This window comes from Diuraphis noxia, unplaced genomic scaffold (genome assembly GCF_037042655.1).
Source record: "Diuraphis noxia isolate RWA-SAM2 unplaced genomic scaffold, SU_Dnox_SAM2 contig0003, whole genome shotgun sequence".
Classification (NCBI taxonomy): Eukaryota; Metazoa; Arthropoda; class Insecta; order Hemiptera; family Aphididae; genus Diuraphis; species Diuraphis noxia.
This window is the reverse complement of record NW_028301713.1, coordinates 65,883,287-65,903,490: the sequence shown is the minus strand read 5'-3', so window position 1 is coordinate 65,903,490 and position 20,204 is coordinate 65,883,287. Positions and strand designations below refer to the sequence as shown.

Here is a 20,204-nt window from a genome sequence, read left to right as displayed (position 1 = left end):
TACGATATTATGAACGTTCTACAGAAAAATTCTATCAAATATTATAATATTCAGCCGTACCTATTTCAGATACAGTTTCATCGAATTTTTCTAAATGTTGACTGAGTATGGTGTTATATATTGTATAGATATCGTTTTCATGAAGAGATGGTATATTGACCACACTAAAACGACTTAACATTCGATTGCTAATAAAGTGCTTAATTTTATCAAACTGAGTCATAGCGCATATGAGTAGCATATTTTTGACATATTTTGTGCATTTTTTTTTTGTGTCATACCAAAAACCATAGTTGACCCAATGTCTAATTAATTCCAAAGAAGGCTGGGCTCCGCAAGCTTCTTTTATAGGCATATGCACATCATCCAAAAACGTAACCATCGTTTTTCCTAAGATAGTATTACATTTTTAAGACTAACAAAATTAAAAAACATAATTTGTATAATATGTATTAAAATAAAATACCAGTTAGTGGAACATAAAGTTCTTTAGTGCGTTTTTCTAACTTATCTTCGATAGTTTCTTTAACATCATTCGTTGAAGTTGACGCTGTCATATTAATGTTTAAAAGAGAATATTCAGTTTTATTCATAGTTTCATATGAATTTCTAACGTTCAATGTTTTGCCACATCCTCTAGGTCCAACTAATAAAACAGGTTGATTTTTACTTAAATATGATTGTATTAAATAACTGTGTCGAATAGTATCTATCGTTGGAATAATTATTTTAGAAAATTGTTCTCTGAAATTAAAATGTATATTAATAGGATATTTTTAATATGTTTTACGCGTTAAAATTTTTTTGTTATACCCTCCATCATATGACCATGTATTTGTAGAGAGTTTTTGTTCCCAATGTTGAAATTTACAGTAATTAGTATCGACGTAATAATGATAAACTGTATCTTTTATAGGAAAAATGCCTTCAAGTTTTCTAATATACATATCAATTTTCTTTTTACCGTCTTCATTCACACAACCACATATTGACCAAATCATACTGTTTAAAAACAATACATTTTATTCATAATTTATATAACTTTAAAATGACATAAATTGTTTTTCACTTATGGTTAAATTGTTCATTATTATATCTTGACAGTAAATTGCTAACATAATTAATATTAGGTACGTACCAAAAAATAAACCAAATCTTAATTAAAAATTTGTACTGGCTTTCATTTAACTTATTCGGAATTTTATCAGCCAGATCGTGAAAGGTGCAGCTTTCTAATAACTTACACAGAGATATTATACAATTTTGGTCAGTCAAAGAAATTATTTCAATACAGTTCAATTTTTTGAATACAAGTAGCTCGTCGATGTAATATTCAAAATTAAGTTTTATCTAAAAGTATAATTTTTTCTTAAATAAAAAAAAACTTTCAATCATATCAATGTATTTATCGATTTATCACCTCATCTTTAAATAGTTTAAACTTGCAACTATTTAACCATGAGTCGACGTATAATCGCCATCCATAATTGTTTTGATCGTTATGAATTATACCACATTTTGAAATAATTGCAGGAGATGCCGCTTTTAAATCTTCTACTTCGAAAAGAAAAGACACCTAGGATAATTTAAGAACTTTGTAGAAACAAAGGAAGTTTGTATCATGTGTAAAATTTACTAATATTTTGCGATTTTTGCATCATGATCTATACGTGAAGTGTAGGTACATGATTCTAATAGATCATAATATTATAATCAGTGTTCATAGGTATTCAAAATTCGGAAAAATGTGAATATGTAAAACAAAATATTAACTACGTACCTAGGTGAATATAGAAATGCTAAATGTTAAACACCATTTTTAATTCTTAATGTGTATCAACTAAATATAGCATTGAAGTAAATATTAGAATTATTAAAAAATTTAAAATGTATCAAAACGTATGGTCTATTGGTCTAATACTAGATAAAAGCGTTTAAGAAACATACAATTTATTACACAAATAACAACCATAAAAGTATAGGACAATTATTTCTTTTTTTTTATTGATCAAAAAAAAAAAACTCAGCAGCTATAGCTATTAGTTACAAATTTACAATTTAAGTAGGTTGAGTATTTATAGTTTTAATTAATATATATATTTTTTTTTATAGAGTACAAAATTTAAAGATAAAAAAAAAGAGGTTAAATTGTATATACAGATTGTTTTCATATTCTTAAATTAGGACAATATTATTTTAGTAGATATAAATGAGGTTTTATGATTGTTTGCCGGATTGACGTGGATTTCAATCACTACCAATAATAATTGATCAAAATTAAACCGTTTTCATTTTGAAATATTCTCATATAAATAAATTATTAATTTGATATTTTTTCATAAGCGTTTTTACTACACATGACTACATGAGTAGGTAGATATAAACATAAGTATATGTATACAAATATAGTAGAATAGTGAATATGTAAAAACATATTGCTTATAATGAGAATTTATTGTAATATAGATAGGTACGCATATAATATAAAACTTTGATTATTTAATTCAATTTTTTAAATATATTTAATGTTTTAATTTAGTTGTATTAATAAATTTCCATTGATAACATCTATAGAAGATACAATTATAATTGTTTATATTTGCTATAATGATGAGAGTTAAAATCATAACATTGTTATACGAGTACCTGTTTTGGTATTAAAATTCGTTCTCCATTTTCTAAAATTAAAATATTAGTATCGTCTATTGCAGAACTCATATTTTCGACCCGATGGCTTTCGATTGGTCCATCTAGTATTACCCACTTTTGTTCTAATCCATTATCTATTTGAAACATTTATGACTATAATTTAATATTTTACCTATATTTGCGTGTGTGTACATGTTAAATATGATTTAAGTTATATAATTGAAGGACAAAATTTAAAAAATATTATCTATAAAATGAATTATCAAACAAGTTTTTAGTTGTATACAATTAATTTATGAATATAAATTAACTAGGTGATATAATATTTACCCGAACATATTTTGCGTATAATTGACGAAAAAATTCCATCCACCCATTCATGCGTATCGTGATTATATTTACCGTATAATTCTTCTATAGTTAAGGTTATTGGGTTTAAAACATATTCCTAAATAATCGGTACACGGTGTTTTAATTTAAAACATTAAAGTTATAGTAATATAATTAATAATATTTTCATTTAAACAAAATTAGGATTATATTAGTTTAATTTAGAATATATTTATATATATATATATATATATATATATTTTTTTTTTTAAATAAAAATATTTGTTCTAACAAGCAACACAAAAGAGTATCTACTCATAATGCTTTTTCAAAAAAAATTTTTTTTGATAAAAATATTTTGAATATTAAAAAAAAAAAACTTATAGTTGTATTTGAGAATAACTCATAGTATGCAGTTCCAACATTCGTTACAAGAAACAATACTAGATCACTTTCACAGATACATTTATTTAATTATTATTTATTAGTAATTATTAGAGATTTATTTATTTATTTATATTGAGATTTTTATACATATAAAATACGAAACAACATATACAATAATATACATATGTCATGTATATTTAAATAATTCATTTCAAATATTATATTCAATTTTGTATTCAAGAACAAAAAAAAGCTTTTAAATATTTATACTTAAATGCTTGTTAAAACTAAATATTACATTAGTGACCTTAATAATTGCATTTTCGGTACCAATTAATATAAAGTAAATTGTATGATGTCCAGACAATGAGTTTGTTGACAATAATTTTAAATATTAAACGGTATTTTTGATTTATTTTATTTTTAATATGTAAGTAATTTTAATTATTAACTTTAATAAATAATAGTCTAATATAATATATTCAATAGTTTGAAATTAAATATATACTAATTAATAGGTACTTATAAATTATATAGGTACTTACAATAACTGTTTCAAATGAATTGATTTGTTCGTTCTTCAGTAAGATTAGTGTATCTCTTAGTGTTTTCCAAGTAATGCTTTTAGCGGCTCCAGATTTTCCTATTATTATAACAGAAGACCTATAAGTTTTGATTTCGTATAATTGAACAATTTTTGAAACGGCAGAATCAGTTGGTTGTAGATTGTTTTTCAACATGCTACGTTTTATTGCATCTATTAAAACTTCATATTTGGTTTCGGGTAGAGTTATGTCAGGAAATAAATTATTTATCATATCCGTAAGTATTGGTAAATCTTCCTTGTTTATATTTGCTAAAGTCGTTTTATGAGCTGCTAGTAAGATAATCTATAAATAATATGTTATTAAATTATGATAATATATTAATATTACTATTAAACAGTATAACTGTATATAAAATGAAATAAACCTCATTATCTGGTACTTCTGTATTTGCCCGTTTATAATTTCCTGCATACTTTATTAATCCAATTAAACTCCGAAGTCCATATTCACAATAGTTTTGTTTGTTTAGTATCTGTTTGCAGAATGAATGTAGAACAAATATCTTGTTACCAAGTGTCTTAGCATCTTTAAAACCTTCGCTAAAAAGAATTGTCTCAGCGATTAGTTTACTGTCTGGGACTATCATAGACACAGTGCGAAACATTGATTTAAAGTTGTCTGGTAAGTACGAATTATATTCATAAGCTGGACACGTTGTGATAAATATACCACAAGATGGTACTAATGTAACAGTTCTGTTTTCTATAACCATCGTTTTTAGATCCGCTGCCAAAGCCGAAAATATGGATGATATTTGTTGTGTTATAGAAGACAAAACTTCGATTTTTACTCGTTGAATTTCATCAAAACAACCCCATGCTCCTTGTTGCACGAGTCCTTTTATGGCGAAAAATAGAATGAAAATTATTTTGAAAGTATAGTGGTTTTAATTGAACAGTATACATAAATTAATAAAAGTAATATTCACCTAAGAAAATGCGACTTATACTCTTGTAATCTAGACTTTTTGAACAATTCACGACTATAACGAATCGGGCCAAATGTTTCCCTAAATCTTTTACAGTTTCAGTTTTACCCGTATACATTGAACCGTTAAGGTTTCCCCCAAGATGCATATGCACAGCTGTAGTCAATGTAACGTAACATCTATCAGTTAAAGGAGTGATAACTAATCTTCCAGAGTTGCCTAAATACTCGTATCCATATTGTTGTTTGGTGTTGGTTTGTCTTATAACAATATCGTTTGATTTTTTATCACAGTAAAATCGTAATTGAGACATCCATTCAAACGCAGACACGTCCATGCAATCTAAACAATTTTGTATTTTTATACCGATTGATGATAGTTGTTATAGTTGATAAATTAAAATAATATTTCAATATTGCATACTTGATTTATACATATATTCAACTACATCTCTACCATGTATCTCTATAACGATTAAAGTCACGACTTTTAATCTTTCAGTACTCGATAAATCACTCCGGATCACTTTTGAGAACTTTGTCAAAATATTTTTTTGTTTTTTATACATTTTTTTTAAAGGATACTTGTGTTTTAAATGTTTGGACTGTACTAATGATCGCGTACAATCGGCGGTCCACTGAACCTAAATTATATTTAATATTTAAATAATAGTTGTTTGAGTTTACTTTATACATTTTGATTTACTTGAGATGCGACAATGCATAATTGTCCTGGCCACTCCAATATCCACTTGTCGCGAGTTTTCAGATTTTTCGTTAATGATAATTTTACTTGCTTTAATGTTTGTTTAAGGCAGTCACGCATTGCATCTTCTATAATTTTGTATCTCATATTAAGTTTATATACTTGTATATATTATGTCATAAAATATTTTTCAAGTACATAAATATTATATTTTTTTATTAATTTACCTATCGAATTTAGCCAAATTTCTGCTGGTCCTTCGCATATGACCGACTGGTTCCAATCCATATACTCCCTATCTTCAGAAAACATACCTCGTGCCTCTTTTTTTTGGTTACTATTCGTCTAAACATAAGTATATCTGATTTTAAATATATTATGTATTTATAAATTATAATAAAAATAATAACAACATTTAAATATAGTGATAACTTACAATGATTTTTAAGCTATGAATATTGGTAAAAAGTTTTTTTAAATGTGGTTGTATACATTCAGGATTTTTAGAGTTTCCTAATATCTCTAATAACTCGCAATTCGATATGAAATAAAACCTTGAGAATACATGACGTTTTGATTCCATGTAAACTTCTAAAGCTCTCTGTATGACTTCTAAGCGGTAATTCATCGTATTTAAATGTTTAAATAAAGCTAAAAAAAATATAGGTATAAATATTGTAGCTATATTTGTAGTTGATTTAAAATTTTGAATTATTCACTATACATAAATGAACATTAAAACAGCAACATACATTTAGAATAACAAGCTCTGAATAAATTATTATCTTTATACATTTGAATGGTTATTTCTTTCCATTCTTCTGTTAAAATATCATAGTCAATGCTTTCAATTGGCATTTTATGACGTATATCATCTCCCATAAATATATTCTAGATCATGGAAGATAGAAAATAAAATAAAATAGGGAATAGTATAATTAAAAAAATAAAATTAAATATTTACTTCTAGATAAATATGCTGTCGTTGAACTGAAAGAATAATTTCCAAAACTTCCATGACAAGACCTATAGATTTTTCTAAAAAATCTGCCTCATTTAAAAAGACGGAAATATATCTACAAACAAAATTTATTATAAAATATTTTTAAAAACACATTAGTGCATATTTTTTATTTAATAATAAATTATAATATACTTTGATGCCTTGATCGCAGATAGCTGCACAAGATGATCTTCTAATGATTGAAAAATGTCATCATTCACTATCACGTAATAAATACCTTTATCTTTGTAGGGTTCCAAATGTAGATTTTTACTAGACCATATTTCTTTAATATTTTGTATAGCCTTAGAGCACAAAAAATATCATTTAAAACTAATTGCTTTTATTATTATTATTTTATGAAAATGTAATACATTGTCTAAACCTAGTTCTATTGTTGATTTTTTCGACACGTCACTAATTTTTTCACTATAATTATGAATTTTAACTTCCATTAATTTTTCTAACGTAAAATCAGAATTGTTCTCAGTTAATTTTCTAATAAAATACATAATTCAAAAAAAAAAAAAAAAATATGTTTTAGTTTATTATTAAATATTGTTGAGAACTGATTACTCACATATTTATGATGTTTCGTACTTCGTTCCAATGTCTGTCTTTCATCGCTGGATTTTTTAAATTATCTACCACCGGTAATAAATTACGAAATTCATCAATATTTTTACAAGTTGTTTCTATTACTTCCCATTTTTTATTTTTCAATCCATTAATTAAAATATTAAATTTATCGAAAAATTCATCCACAGTAATTTTTAAATCGGAAACTTGTATATGCAAACATTGTTTTTGTTTATAGTCATTCCAAATATCATCCCACGTATTGACTAATTTCCAAATCGAGTGTAAAACTAATATTTCCTTTAAACAGTGTAGAAAATTACTAAAGTTATCAGTAATGAAATGAGAAATTAGGTGTTTATAAATAATTAATACAACAATTGAACATCGTAGATTAATAAAATTAAACTTTCAAGATCGATAAGTGACCACTGACCAATTAAATATATTGATATATTAAATTTTCTTATATTATATTTATTACTTCCTGAAGTTTGCCAATTTCAACTGATTGAATATATTTTATTTCAAATACAGCAAGATCATCGTTCAATTGTTTTTCTTCGGTTTTTAATACGTTCAATTTATTTTGCATTTGTTCAGTATACATTAAAGCATCTAAATAAATATTTTGAAAAGAATCATTAATTTGCAACGCGCATTATAGTATTAATGGTCAGTAAATAACAGTAATACATTTATCTTCTCATTATAAAAACCACTCGGTAACGACCATTGATTATTAAACGATTACAGAATATACTAATTGGTACATTAACAAAACGATTTAATGTTGCTATGAATATTATTAATTTAAAACAAATATAAATGAATGTTAAAGATCAGATATTATATTAATAGATTATTTTTCTATTTACCATTTGATTTCCATTCTGTAGAAATTGGTGCTGTTTCTAAAAATGTTTGCAGTAGGTCTTTAGCTTTTAATTTTAAATTAGTTTGTTTTTCTTTTAGAAATTTCATAAATTCATTTTGTTTTATTTTTAACATTATTTCGGCGTCTTCAAGAGTATTCTTGTATACACTCCACACTTGAAACAATTTTTGATATTTCATTTGTATTAATTCTGTCATTTGTATATTATTCATTTCTAAAATAATTTTTTTAATTTGATTACTTAGTTATATTATATTAGTTTTCGTTTATTACTAAAATTACGTTTAAAATGTTTAAATTATAATTTACCTAATACTTGAACATTATCAGAAATAAGTGTAAATTCTTTAGCTTTATTATCGTACTCTAAAACTATTCTATTTCTTACTTCAACAAATGAAATCATTTCAGTTAAATTTTTAGGCGGTGTCATTACTCTAAAAAAAAAATAAGAAAAATAATTAAATTTCATTATTACAGGGCAATTATTTCTGAATTATTACTGGAGGCTGTTAATTTTTGTATATTGATAAAATCCTTCTATGAGATTTGTCGTCATTTCAAGAAGAAGATTCGAAAAATTATCCCTCCACTCATTACAATGTCTAATTATGTCATCTTTTAATATGTTTGTTTGTACTAGAAAATGAGAGACTTGGGAAACTGGTTTAATGCTGTATATTTTACGTTTATAAATTGAATATCTGCGAATTTAAATAAATTAAGTGTCAAAATAATTCAAAAAGTCTTAAAATTATTGTTTACTGAGTCATATCTTGATTAAAATGTGTCGCTGGAGAATTGAAGGTTCTATATTTTTCAAAAAATAATTTTTTATCCATTGACCATATGTCTTTAAATACTAAGTATTCGTGCATATAACGCCTTAATCGTCTTAAGGCATTTATAGTAGCTGTTAATAAATTACACAATCAAAAAGTTTTTATAACAATAATTGCACTAAAGTATTGTTTTATTTACCTATATTATATTTTTCCTGAAGTTTAATACAAAGCCAATCTTTAGAAATTTCATCTTCGTACGAAATCCAATTATTTCGTGATAGCTGGAATATATGATTTAATCTTGGCAATAATTTAATAGTCATTAATAAATCTGTTAAAAAATTCGTAGAGAAAGATAGAACCTCTAATAGACTAGCTTCATATTTAATCTATTGATAACAATCGATAAGTATTATTTATACTTTTTATTTATTATTTTTATAGTTCTCTATTCACGTTTAATTTTGGTTACCTTATTGTCTTTTAAGCTCACGTGAATAAGTATTACTGGCGTTGGACCTGAACCATCTCCGACACATAGTTCTAAAACATTTTCTAGTGAACATTGACAGTTAATAATCAATGCTTTGCATATAAGGCTGTCTATTTTCTCTACATAATGTGTCCAATAAACCAAAAGCTAAAAATAATGAGAATTTATACTTAAAATTAAAATATAATAAACGGTGGAATATATAATATATAAATAAATTGTATACGTTATTGATATTTTCTTTAAATCCTTCATAGATGACCATTATGTATTTTAAAATAAGATTGTAATTATTAGAAATTTTTAGTATCATTTTACTTCTGAAACATAAAAAAAAAAACAATATTTTTACAATGAATAATAATATTTTATGCATATTTTTTATAAGTTAATATTATACAGTGTTACTCTTTAATTGTAATCATTCATTACTTCAAAAATTATCAACTATATTTAAGTGTTATCTCGTTTAAAGTTTTTAAATTTTTTTAATGATAATTAAAATTTTTAATTTCATAATATTCTGAAGAAAAAATCAAATTTTGAATAAGTTATTAAATAATAATAACTAATAATTAGGTATTTAAAATTTGTATAATTGGAGTTGGGTATTAACGTTTTGTGATTTTTAGGTTATCTTTGTTATAATTAATATTAATTACTCGTTTGAATCTCAATCAAAATTCAAATTTAAAAAATATCAAAAATTTTTTGTCATCAAAAAAAGTATAAACGTACCTAATAAAAAAATAAAAAAATTGAACAATTTTTTTTTTTTTGAAATGGTTACAATTTTTTTTAAAAATATTTTCAAAAAATGGATTACCTCCAAATACACCAACTAGATTCATTTTCCCACCCGAAATAATATAGAAATTAAGAAACAAAGCATTATTTCGACTGCTTACCGTGCAAACAGATACAAGTAAAAAATAAAAATCATCACTCCATTCTGAAATGTTAATTCTTTTTGATATAACTAATGCATTTTTAGTGTTGAATAAATCACTCAGTCTGTATACACTTTTTATGATAAAATAATACACAAATTAGATATAAAAAACATATGCATACTTAAATATTTCAACTTGTTTTTTGAGTTTTCTTAACTCCAAGATTTGTACTCGGCTTATTTTAAAAAGTGTCAAATTTGCTATTTCTTCAGAAATGTTTACGATTTCAATGTTACAATATTTGTATTGATCAACACAATTTTGAACCTGAAATATATTTACATTAGCTTTATTTGCTCGTGTATTTCAAAAATTTACTTTACCGATTCTAATTCATCAAAACAATCAAGTAAATAGTTGTCAATGTCTAATCGTTTCCATGTATAACATTGAATCATTGGTGATATTATTTTATTGCATATCTCTATTGATTCACTGAATAATAGCATTTCTTGCTCGGATAAACCTATATTGAGGATGCATTTATATTTAATAACGAATTCAAAACGTATTTTAAATTTTTTAACTAACGCTGTCGTCAGATTTGTATAAAATAAAATTGAAATCACAACTAAAAAAAATATCTCTCAATGTAACGGGCAGGTATATACCCTTATACTTTTTAATTTTTAATTTAATATTGGGTAGGTAATTTAAAATATTATTTTGAACATTTTTTTTTTAGAATTTATTGTTAACTTAATATTTTCTAATTGTTCTTTAAATATAGGTATCAATAATTATAATCGTACTTTTTGAATTGGAAACAACTTAATCTATCTATTTTGTTATTAACTATATTAACTGATTTTACGCGTTACTAAAGGGGTTCAAACAAGTGACAATCAATTGGTGATTATAACCAGTTATTAACTATATTGGCATAACATTGCAATTGGGTTTATTTTGTGCAAATAGATCTTTCACAATTTCATCTTACTAAAAATTTTCTCGAATATTCAATTATGATATAAATCTATATTTATAATTAATTAAAAATGTGAAAAAAATTGCTTAGGTAATTTTTTAAGAGCTAGATTGCGGTCTAAAAGAATGCTTGTTAAGAATTTTTTAAGATTTTTTTGATAGGGCTTAAATATTATATATAATTTACACTTCTAAATCTATTTAACTTAGATTGAATATTGCAGATATGATTTTTCTGTGTTTTTTAAAGTATTGTAAGTATATGTAATTGTATGTCTGTGTATCTTCTTCAAATAAAAATGTCACACGGCGTATTGTATAGGCAATTTAGGTACAGCGCTGTGTAGAATTTAAGAACAAAATGAAACTATCAATAAACAGACTAAAGTTGAGATGTTGAATCGAAACTATGTTATTTATGCTAATTTTGTTTAGTAAATACATGTAGGTAACTTTAAGTGTTTCGATGTCGTTAGGTAATAATGGAGTTTCCAAATAATTTCAATAAAAACTTTCTAGCAATATTAGTATTAAAAAAATGAATCAATAATATACTAATTCAAAATTATTACACTCCTACAATACATTTTTTATTAATAAAAAACAACAATATATTTACAATCTGTATACATTTGATACAATAAGTAAATTTTATAACATTATTTACAAGGCATGTGGGCGTGATAGAAGGGGGCATCCAGTGACATTACTTCAATAATAAATTTTGATTTTTGATTTTTGATTTTATTAATAAGTTTTTTTTATGCTGATTACAATACAGTTTTGTTAATGATGAGACGCAATTGATGTATAAAATTTGAATACTCGTAAATTAGATATTTTAATGAGATTTTTTAATAAAATTAAACGTAATTTATTTTTTTAATTTAATGAGAGGATATTACTGATAAATTCATATTTGAGTCTTCACAAAATAATATGATCATTAATCATTTTTACTGAAATTTATTTTATCTCTTTGCCTAATCATTATGTCATAAAATATTATGTTTTCGATACATAAAGTGTATTAAGTTAGTCTAAAACGAAAATACCAGCTATTAGAGTATTGTAGTCGTTAACGATTTTTGATGTATTTCGGTGTAGTCGCATTATTTGTGTGGCATTTGTGACGATGTTATTTGGTTTCAGTATATTTTTGAAGCCAATTAACGACCAATACTTTATTTCGGTTAACAGTTCAGACACATCACTAACAACAAACAAATATTACGTGCTTAAGTACACAGTTGATTTTTTTCATAATAATTTTAAAAATACCAGTCCAAGTTATTCGTCAAATGCCAGAACTGATCATTTTGATTTCCTACCAAAATATACTTCTCAAGTTTATTCTCATAGTTTATATTCGATTGATTATTCCACGATTCAATCGTATGATTTATTAGATTTTGATAGGAAATTGTATAACTTTTGTATAGTACGTGAAGTTTTTTAATATTTGAACACGGTAATAACCAAGGACGTTCTGATATCATCTGAAATGCATTGAATCGATTTAAATTTTTTAAATTTTAAAACTAATTCAAACGTTGATAGGAATAATTATAGTAGATAATATTTAAAAGATATCACTCCATTCATCTGGACTTCTGAGGACTATTTACTGAATAAAAACCTCGTTACGATCTTATCATATACAGGGTGATTCTTTTATCAAACAACACTCATTATTTAAAAAAGTATTGACTTTTTTCAATTTTTTTTTTTTTCAAAATTGTAGATTTACACTCTTCTTGAATTGTTTATTATTTTTATATTTTTCACCCTTATATTTATTATATACACCACCATCAACTTTTGATTTTCAAATGGTAACCTATACTTCAAATTTCATAATTTAATAAAGCTATTTTTTTAATTAATTATTACGTTAAAATTTTGAATTTAGCGCTAGTAGTTTATGAGTTATAGGTATTTAAAGTTTAGATTGGCAGAGTGGAGTGGTACGGGGTTACCCCGCAAAATGTTTGTCCACTACTCCGCTTGTCTAAACTTTAAATACTTATAACTCATAAGCTACTAGTCCTAAATTCGATTTTTATGTATCAAAATTTTTAGAAAAATATTCTGCTTTGGAATATGAAATTAAAAAACTATGTTGCCATTCAAAAAAGTAAAAAACTTAAAAAATGATAAGGATAAAAAATATTTAAAAATATAATTTTTTAATAAAAGCGTTGGTTTTTTAACAACTTGAAACTATGTAAAACAATATTTTGAAAAAAGTCAATACTTTTATAAATAATGAGTGTTGTTTGATAAACGAATCACCCTGTATAAGTACTATAAAAGTCGATTAAAACTGTTAAAATATTTTAAAGACATTCATTATTAAATAGCAAGAGATACATTTTTAATATTTTGTTCGTATAAATAATATTTATTTCCGTGAATTATTCCACACTGTAATAATGTGTTTTTAATAATTTTGATGTATGTATTGCAGACACAGACACCAACTCACATTTTTTAGCGTTTCAATTCTTTTGTATTCGGTCATAGCGGTTATGCAGACACCTGAATATTGAGCCATAAAGGACGGTATTTGGTAACTGTTGTCAGTATAAAATTGCATAGCTAATGATATATCGTCGATTAACATGGCGTAGACGTCGTTTGTTTTCTTCTGAAAGTGGGAATTCAATTGTGGCCAATTAGAAAAATAATGCAAGCTCTGTAAAACATTCAGAGCATCCTCGATGTTACATGTAATACTCAACGCGTCATTTAATAGCTGTTCGACTATGTTGCATAATTCTTTCACTTCGTTTTTGAATCTAACATAATCCAATAAAACAGATTATACCGGTGTATATAGTATTGATGAAAAATAAATTGCTTTGCTATTTTAAATCTTACTCGAGTTCATGTTGATACCAATCAGTGGTATTTACGTTGAATATTAAGTTTTGAACTTTCTCCAGATTGTTTATCAATTTGTTGAATTTGAACTCAATAGACTCCATGACTTTTTCGAACCCCAATCCTTTAGTAAATGAAAATTTTGGTTTTGGTATTGGGTGATTTTTATTTATCCTACAAGTAGAACAATTTAAGAACAGGTGATGTTTCATTGTAAAAGATTAAACATATTTAACAATGAGTAGAGGTTAAATTGATGGGTGGTATGTCATTACGATGGTATTGGTGATAGATTTTACCGTTGAAATATTTATTCAAAATTAAAATTAAATAATAATATATATAACTTTGTGTACATTTATTATATACACATGTATGATGTATATATGTGTGTATACCGTATATTCACATTTGTTACCAACACACACACACACACACACACACACACACACACACACACATATATGATTATATAAACTATAAGTACCTTTTAAATAAAATGATTGATTTGCATATATAATTAACATCTCTGCAGCGATCCAAAAACATATGCACGTCTTTAGTTTCTACCGACCAATGTCCATCATTTTTAGAATTATAAATTTCAATTACCTGTCAAATATTTTGTTACGCAATTCAAACAATGGTAAAAATATAGGAAATAAATTATTGTTTTTACTTTAGTATACATTGAAATATAATTTTCACAACAATTGATCGAAACTTGCAGCTTATTCAAAACACTTTCGGTATTTCCAGAGAATAGTTCCGACATTTTTATGGTTTTTCGGCAAATGAAAACAATTTGATTTCCGAGATATTCGTACAAACGACTTATGTCGGACCTGGTATTCGTTGAAAATTAGATCGTTACGTTTAATTACATCGTAACAAAATGGTACTCTACCATTTATTGTAGTACTCTGATTCTTCAAAAATAAAAATAAACTTAATAAATATTTCTGGCAGTCTTGTTAATACGTCATTTGGTGATTGTACATCGTATAAGCTTATAACTGGGTCCGATAAAATTTGTAAGTAATTCAGATTGGATTGAGCTTCAACTTTGGCCGTCTATATGTTATAACAATTTATTAGTATAGGTATTATATAATAATAATGATTAATATTAGTTCAATTATCTGATTGACCATTGATTGTTGATGTGATCTGTAATAAAACTATATATATATATACAATGCACCTAATACTTACCATTGTGTAATGTGTATATATGGTATAATATATTATACTCGAATGCTATTACTGTTTTCATAAGCAAATAATGAAAGTAATCAAGCTTATACAATTCTAGAACTGTCATTTAATAATCCATAAAAATTAAATTGTAATTAAATTTTTAAATAGAATATTTTTTTATTTTTTTTAAAGAATAAGTTGGAGTTAATGTTTTTTCATTATTATTTTCGATACCTTATAGAATAATAAAAACTGTAGAAACCTCATAAATGTTTTCTAAAAATAACAATTACCTGCAGAAGTATGTTCTTCTTTAGCTCTTTGTTGTTGCTTTATGACCTTTGATTTTTTTATGATTTAAATTGTTTACATAATTATTAAAATAGTAAGTATCAGATAAATTTTAAATTTGTTGTATTAATAATTTTAAAAACCTAAATTTAATTAATAAAAATATTTTTTTACCTTAATTTCATCCATAGCATTGTTGAAAGATTCAACAAGAATTGATTGGTGCTGCTTCAATATTGTAAGAATTTCTTCAACACTCTTATAACTTAATAAAGTAGTTATGAATCGTAAATTTGTAACTAGAATAAAAACATATCGACTTAATAAGACTTTGTAAAAATGAATACTACTATTTTATGTACTTGGGTTGAAGTAAAAAGGTACGAAAAATTATGATTAATATCTAGGTATGGTGAAATTTAAATTTTTTTAATGTTCCCCTGACATTTATGATCTAAACTTGGGTATATAGACAAATGTTCGATATTTTAGTGTATCAAATAACAATATGGTAATTATGTAAGAACTAGATTTTAAAAGTGCAGTACAATAAAAATTTTCTTCATTACAATAAAAATTTAATAACAACAAAAGTTTAATCTGCTTTGAAAATGTATATAGTATTCAGAGTTAATTTTAAACAACTGAAAATGTATATATAAATAAATTTATAATATTATCTATTATCATGATCGTCATTCATACGAATTTTTAGTGTTTACTATTTATGTTGACTGTACATTGTTAAATTGCTAAAAAAAGTTTTTATTTTCATCAACTTAAAATGAAACTATATGATAGTATGATAGAAAATCTATTTTACTCACGTCTAGTCCTCCAATAACCTATCTCGTCAATAATATGTTCCATCATATATTCACATTTAGTTGGTACTCTTTCAGTGTCCATTAAGCATTTTTGAATTTCTAAAGTATATACGTTTAAAATATCTAGAACACAAGTTATAGTAGATACATAAGTAATGTAAATGGTTTGAATTGAATATATGATGATAAATGTAAATATGAATGTTGATTTGAAATTCATTTGAGATTCTTATATTGAAAGTCAAAAATATTATTATTATAACCATTGCCATAATAATAATAATAATAATAATAATAATAATAATAATAATAATAATAATAATAATAATAATTTTTTAATAAATGCTAGCCGCTAGGCATACATAATTCAAATTAAATAAAGATTTCATGTTAATGAAAATTAGTAAATTATATTTTATATATCAAAGTTATAATTCATAGAATAAAATTAAAACAATGAACTTAAATCAATACTAAACTGTGTAAAATAAAATAAAATAAATATTAATATTTGTTGTATTACAATACCTACTTATAATAATTGATTAGTTTTTATTTAAATTAAGTAATAATAAATTATTAGTATTCAAAAGTTATTTGTTTAGGTAATGAATTTAGAATAAAGTTTAAACACTTTGAAAACTGTGTAAATATATTTTAATGAATTTTAGTGATACATTTTTTATGATTGAACATATAATATTACGATTATATGCGTTGAATTTAGGATTACAATTTTAATATTTAATTTAAAAACGGTTAATTTGTTATTATTTTTTTAAATTAAAATAAATACCTACCTATATTTTAATAACTATAATAATAAATATTATATTTTGGTATTTTTTTATTTACGTAATATATATAAACTAACTTTCTAGTACTTTGAGAGTTTCTTCGCTAACACTTTTTGAAGTTTCATCAAATTTTCCAACAATTGTTGGAATATAAATACTGGGCATTCCTATAAACTTGTATCTTAATGAACATAATTCTTGGATAACAGCCCTGTATTGTTCGAAAAACTGATCTTTTTCACCTGATAAATGTAAGTTAAGGAAAAATGCTACATTTTTAACACTTTTAATTTTCAATAATCAATAATGAACGAATAGCAATAGTTCATAAAAAATTAACGAAAAAGCACGTTGTTTGATACATTTTTTTTTTTTTTTTTTTTTAACAAAGGATACTGGCTGACCAAGAAAATATAAAGGGAGAATACAAGGAGTCCAATAATAAGAACATTGTTTTCTCCACTTGAGTGTCCATTTTTCCAAATGAAATCAATTTTAAGAAATTTGAGTTGTTCAGATTTGTGTGTTCGCTATCGGCCGTCTTTAAAAACCACATGATAGAATCTGTACGAGCATCGGGTATGCAAAACGTGGCTTTAAGTATATTGTTTTCATAAAACAAACAAATCATTTTCCGATCCGTACTAATGAACTCCTCTATGCTGGATATTACGTCAATGGACCAATCACTTTTATTTAGGAACGGGAGAAATGTACAAGCCTTGATACGATTTACCTGTAATCAAATTCTTATAATAATTATAATAATAATGATAATATATTATGCAGAATATTTTATTTTATTTTTTCATTAAATATAAAGACTGTGGCAGCTCTAGCCATTGGTCTGACAGTACATGTTATAACATAATATTAAGGTATTTTATATACAATATATAAATTAACGTAAAGTTATAATGATTTAAATTTTCTTTTAATTACACCGAAAAACAGCTATAAATGCATATTGTAATAAAAGTATACCTACATAATTAGTATAGGCAGTTGGTAATCAATAATTTTCAAAATATTTACAAAATTATATACTTATTAGTTTAGTGAAACAAATAATGACATTAAGTAAATTATTTATATTTTATAATATCAAATACTTAATGCATAAAAGTAAAAGTAAGAAAAATATATTTAATTGTCACCTATGACATTATTATTATGTGTTTTACTAGACATATAAGTTTCACTTAAGATATGGAACTTATTGCACTTAAAATAATTGAAAAATATGTTAGTGATATTTTTAATTAAAAAACTACTCTTAAATAAGCTGGTAAAATTATTAGGAAGAACCATATGAATATGAAAATAAGCATTAATATAAGCACTAATTGTAATATGACATAATAAATTGTTAAGAATTCTAAAAACGCAATTTTTATAAAATAAAATGAAATAGGTAAAAATATGCAATCAAACTTCTATATTTGATTTTATAGTTTTCAAAATAAATGTTTATATTATAAAGACATTTTTTTAATAAAGAAAAACATGTAAATCCATAGTTTCAAACTCCAGCAGTAAAAAATATAGGCTTGAATTTAAGTCCTTAAAATCGAGTTAAATAAATTAAATTTAGCTATTAAAAAATTCGTGTAATATTAATAAATCTATAATTACCAGTTTTTTAACTGTAGACGCATCCATTTTATCCTCCTGCTCAGTCATATTGTCACAATTTACACAATGATGATCGAATACAAAAATTGAAGAATAGACTGCTAGTGCTGCACTAGTAAGCACTACAGTCCATGTTTTACTATAGTTGGCTGTATAATATAGAGTGAATTCGGTGGTTGCATTATTGTTTGTTACCATAGACACTTATTATGTTTATGTTATATTTGAGCATATTAATATCCATAGTGATGATCACGACTCATGAGTCACGCCGTTAAACTTATCGTTGACTGTTTTTAAAAAGTGACTACAATTTTTTAACACTTTCATTATTCACCTTCAAATAATAAACATACGAGTTAACCCCCAGGACCCCCCCCTAAATACGCCACTGGTTTACTGAACGATAAAACTTGATATTTAAATATTTTCGTTTAGAATTATTATAACGTAATTACCTTATATTATAATATCATGTAAGTAATTCAAATCGCAAGTTCCACTTATATTAATAAGTCCATATTATAAATTATTATTTTTAAAATTATTTATCATCATATTATATATTTATTTAGAATTTTAATAAAAATTAAATTTACATTATGTACAATTATTGTACATAATATTATAAACATTGGTTTTAAAGAAAAGTAACTACATCAGTATTTGATTGCATTTGAGCGTCGATTAATTTATTTTGATTAAAATACAAACTATGTTGTGAAATGAATATTTATCATAATTAACCAGAATTTTGACAATTTAAATTTTATAGCCATAATGTAATTTAATAATGCAATTCAATTATTCGGTTCATGGAGATTTTATAAAAGTCAATTTAGGCCAAACCTATACAATTTCGGCGGCGGCATGATTGCTGCGTACTGCATGCTGTGCCACATCAAATACAGAACACAATTTGTTATCTATAATAGGCAGGGCCGGATCTAGAAATGTGGGGGCCCTCGGCCCACTCTTACAGAAATATTTATTATTTTTGGATTACATATTTTTAATATATTTTTTAAGTGAATTTAGTTTATTAATCTATTAAAATTTACTACAAAACAATATTTTATTAGAAAAAAAGGTTAAAAATATTTACATTAAAATATCAAAACAATAAAAAAAATTAAAAAAGCGTGTTACAATAAGAGTAGTAAATTACATTTATTAAATAATGTGTACTGTCATTATACATTATTAAACATTGAAATTAAATAACAATTTTTAATCATATTATAACTTTGCGAGATTTTGTTGCCGCAAATTTTTCAACTACTTGAGAAAAATCTAATGTTCTTAGTATGTCACTTTCGATAC

General features: G+C 24.5%; 1 protein-coding gene across 1 annotated transcript in view; it reads right to left on the bottom strand.

Moving 5' to 3' along the window:
• The window catches only part of LOC149057678 (dynein axonemal heavy chain 2-like), a 30,185-nt gene extending 11,188 nt beyond the window's left edge, over positions 1–18,997 (bottom strand). The window contains exons 1-41 of the mRNA XM_089223891.1: positions 18,882–18,997; positions 17,643–17,982; positions 17,324–17,488; positions 16,450–16,572; positions 15,797–15,921; positions 15,039–15,205; positions 14,811–14,976; positions 14,619–14,743; positions 14,129–14,305; positions 13,734–14,046; positions 12,527–12,744; positions 12,301–12,458; positions 10,642–10,784; positions 10,440–10,585; positions 9,592–9,685; positions 9,345–9,512; positions 9,069–9,261; positions 8,853–9,000; positions 8,591–8,791; positions 8,397–8,524; positions 8,068–8,301; positions 7,674–7,807; positions 7,191–7,489; positions 6,985–7,108; positions 6,764–6,915; positions 6,572–6,683; positions 6,360–6,498; positions 6,044–6,258; positions 5,835–5,952; positions 5,608–5,735; positions 5,326–5,545; positions 4,903–5,244; positions 4,339–4,811; positions 3,912–4,256; positions 2,980–3,097; positions 2,647–2,783; positions 1,421–1,576; positions 1,139–1,350; positions 814–1,002; positions 467–744; positions 61–390 (exon numbers count right to left, since the gene is read on the bottom strand). Coding sequence (XP_089080017.1) covers positions 61–390; positions 467–744; positions 814–1,002; positions 1,139–1,350; positions 1,421–1,576; positions 2,647–2,783; positions 2,980–3,097; positions 3,912–4,256; positions 4,339–4,811; positions 4,903–5,244; positions 5,326–5,545; positions 5,608–5,735; positions 5,835–5,952; positions 6,044–6,258; positions 6,360–6,498; positions 6,572–6,683; positions 6,764–6,915; positions 6,985–7,108; positions 7,191–7,489; positions 7,674–7,807; positions 8,068–8,301; positions 8,397–8,524; positions 8,591–8,791; positions 8,853–9,000; positions 9,069–9,261; positions 9,345–9,512; positions 9,592–9,685; positions 10,440–10,585; positions 10,642–10,784; positions 12,301–12,458; positions 12,527–12,744; positions 13,734–14,046; positions 14,129–14,305; positions 14,619–14,743; positions 14,811–14,976; positions 15,039–15,205; positions 15,797–15,921; positions 16,450–16,572; positions 17,324–17,488; positions 17,643–17,982; positions 18,882–18,929 — 7,801 coding nt within the window. The 5' untranslated portion in view covers positions 18,930–18,997. The remainder of the gene's footprint in view (positions 1–60; positions 391–466; positions 745–813; positions 1,003–1,138; positions 1,351–1,420; positions 1,577–2,646; positions 2,784–2,979; positions 3,098–3,911; positions 4,257–4,338; positions 4,812–4,902; positions 5,245–5,325; positions 5,546–5,607; positions 5,736–5,834; positions 5,953–6,043; positions 6,259–6,359; positions 6,499–6,571; positions 6,684–6,763; positions 6,916–6,984; positions 7,109–7,190; positions 7,490–7,673; positions 7,808–8,067; positions 8,302–8,396; positions 8,525–8,590; positions 8,792–8,852; positions 9,001–9,068; positions 9,262–9,344; positions 9,513–9,591; positions 9,686–10,439; positions 10,586–10,641; positions 10,785–12,300; positions 12,459–12,526; positions 12,745–13,733; positions 14,047–14,128; positions 14,306–14,618; positions 14,744–14,810; positions 14,977–15,038; positions 15,206–15,796; positions 15,922–16,449; positions 16,573–17,323; positions 17,489–17,642; positions 17,983–18,881) is intronic.
• Positions 18,998–20,204: the final 1,207 nt, after the last annotated feature.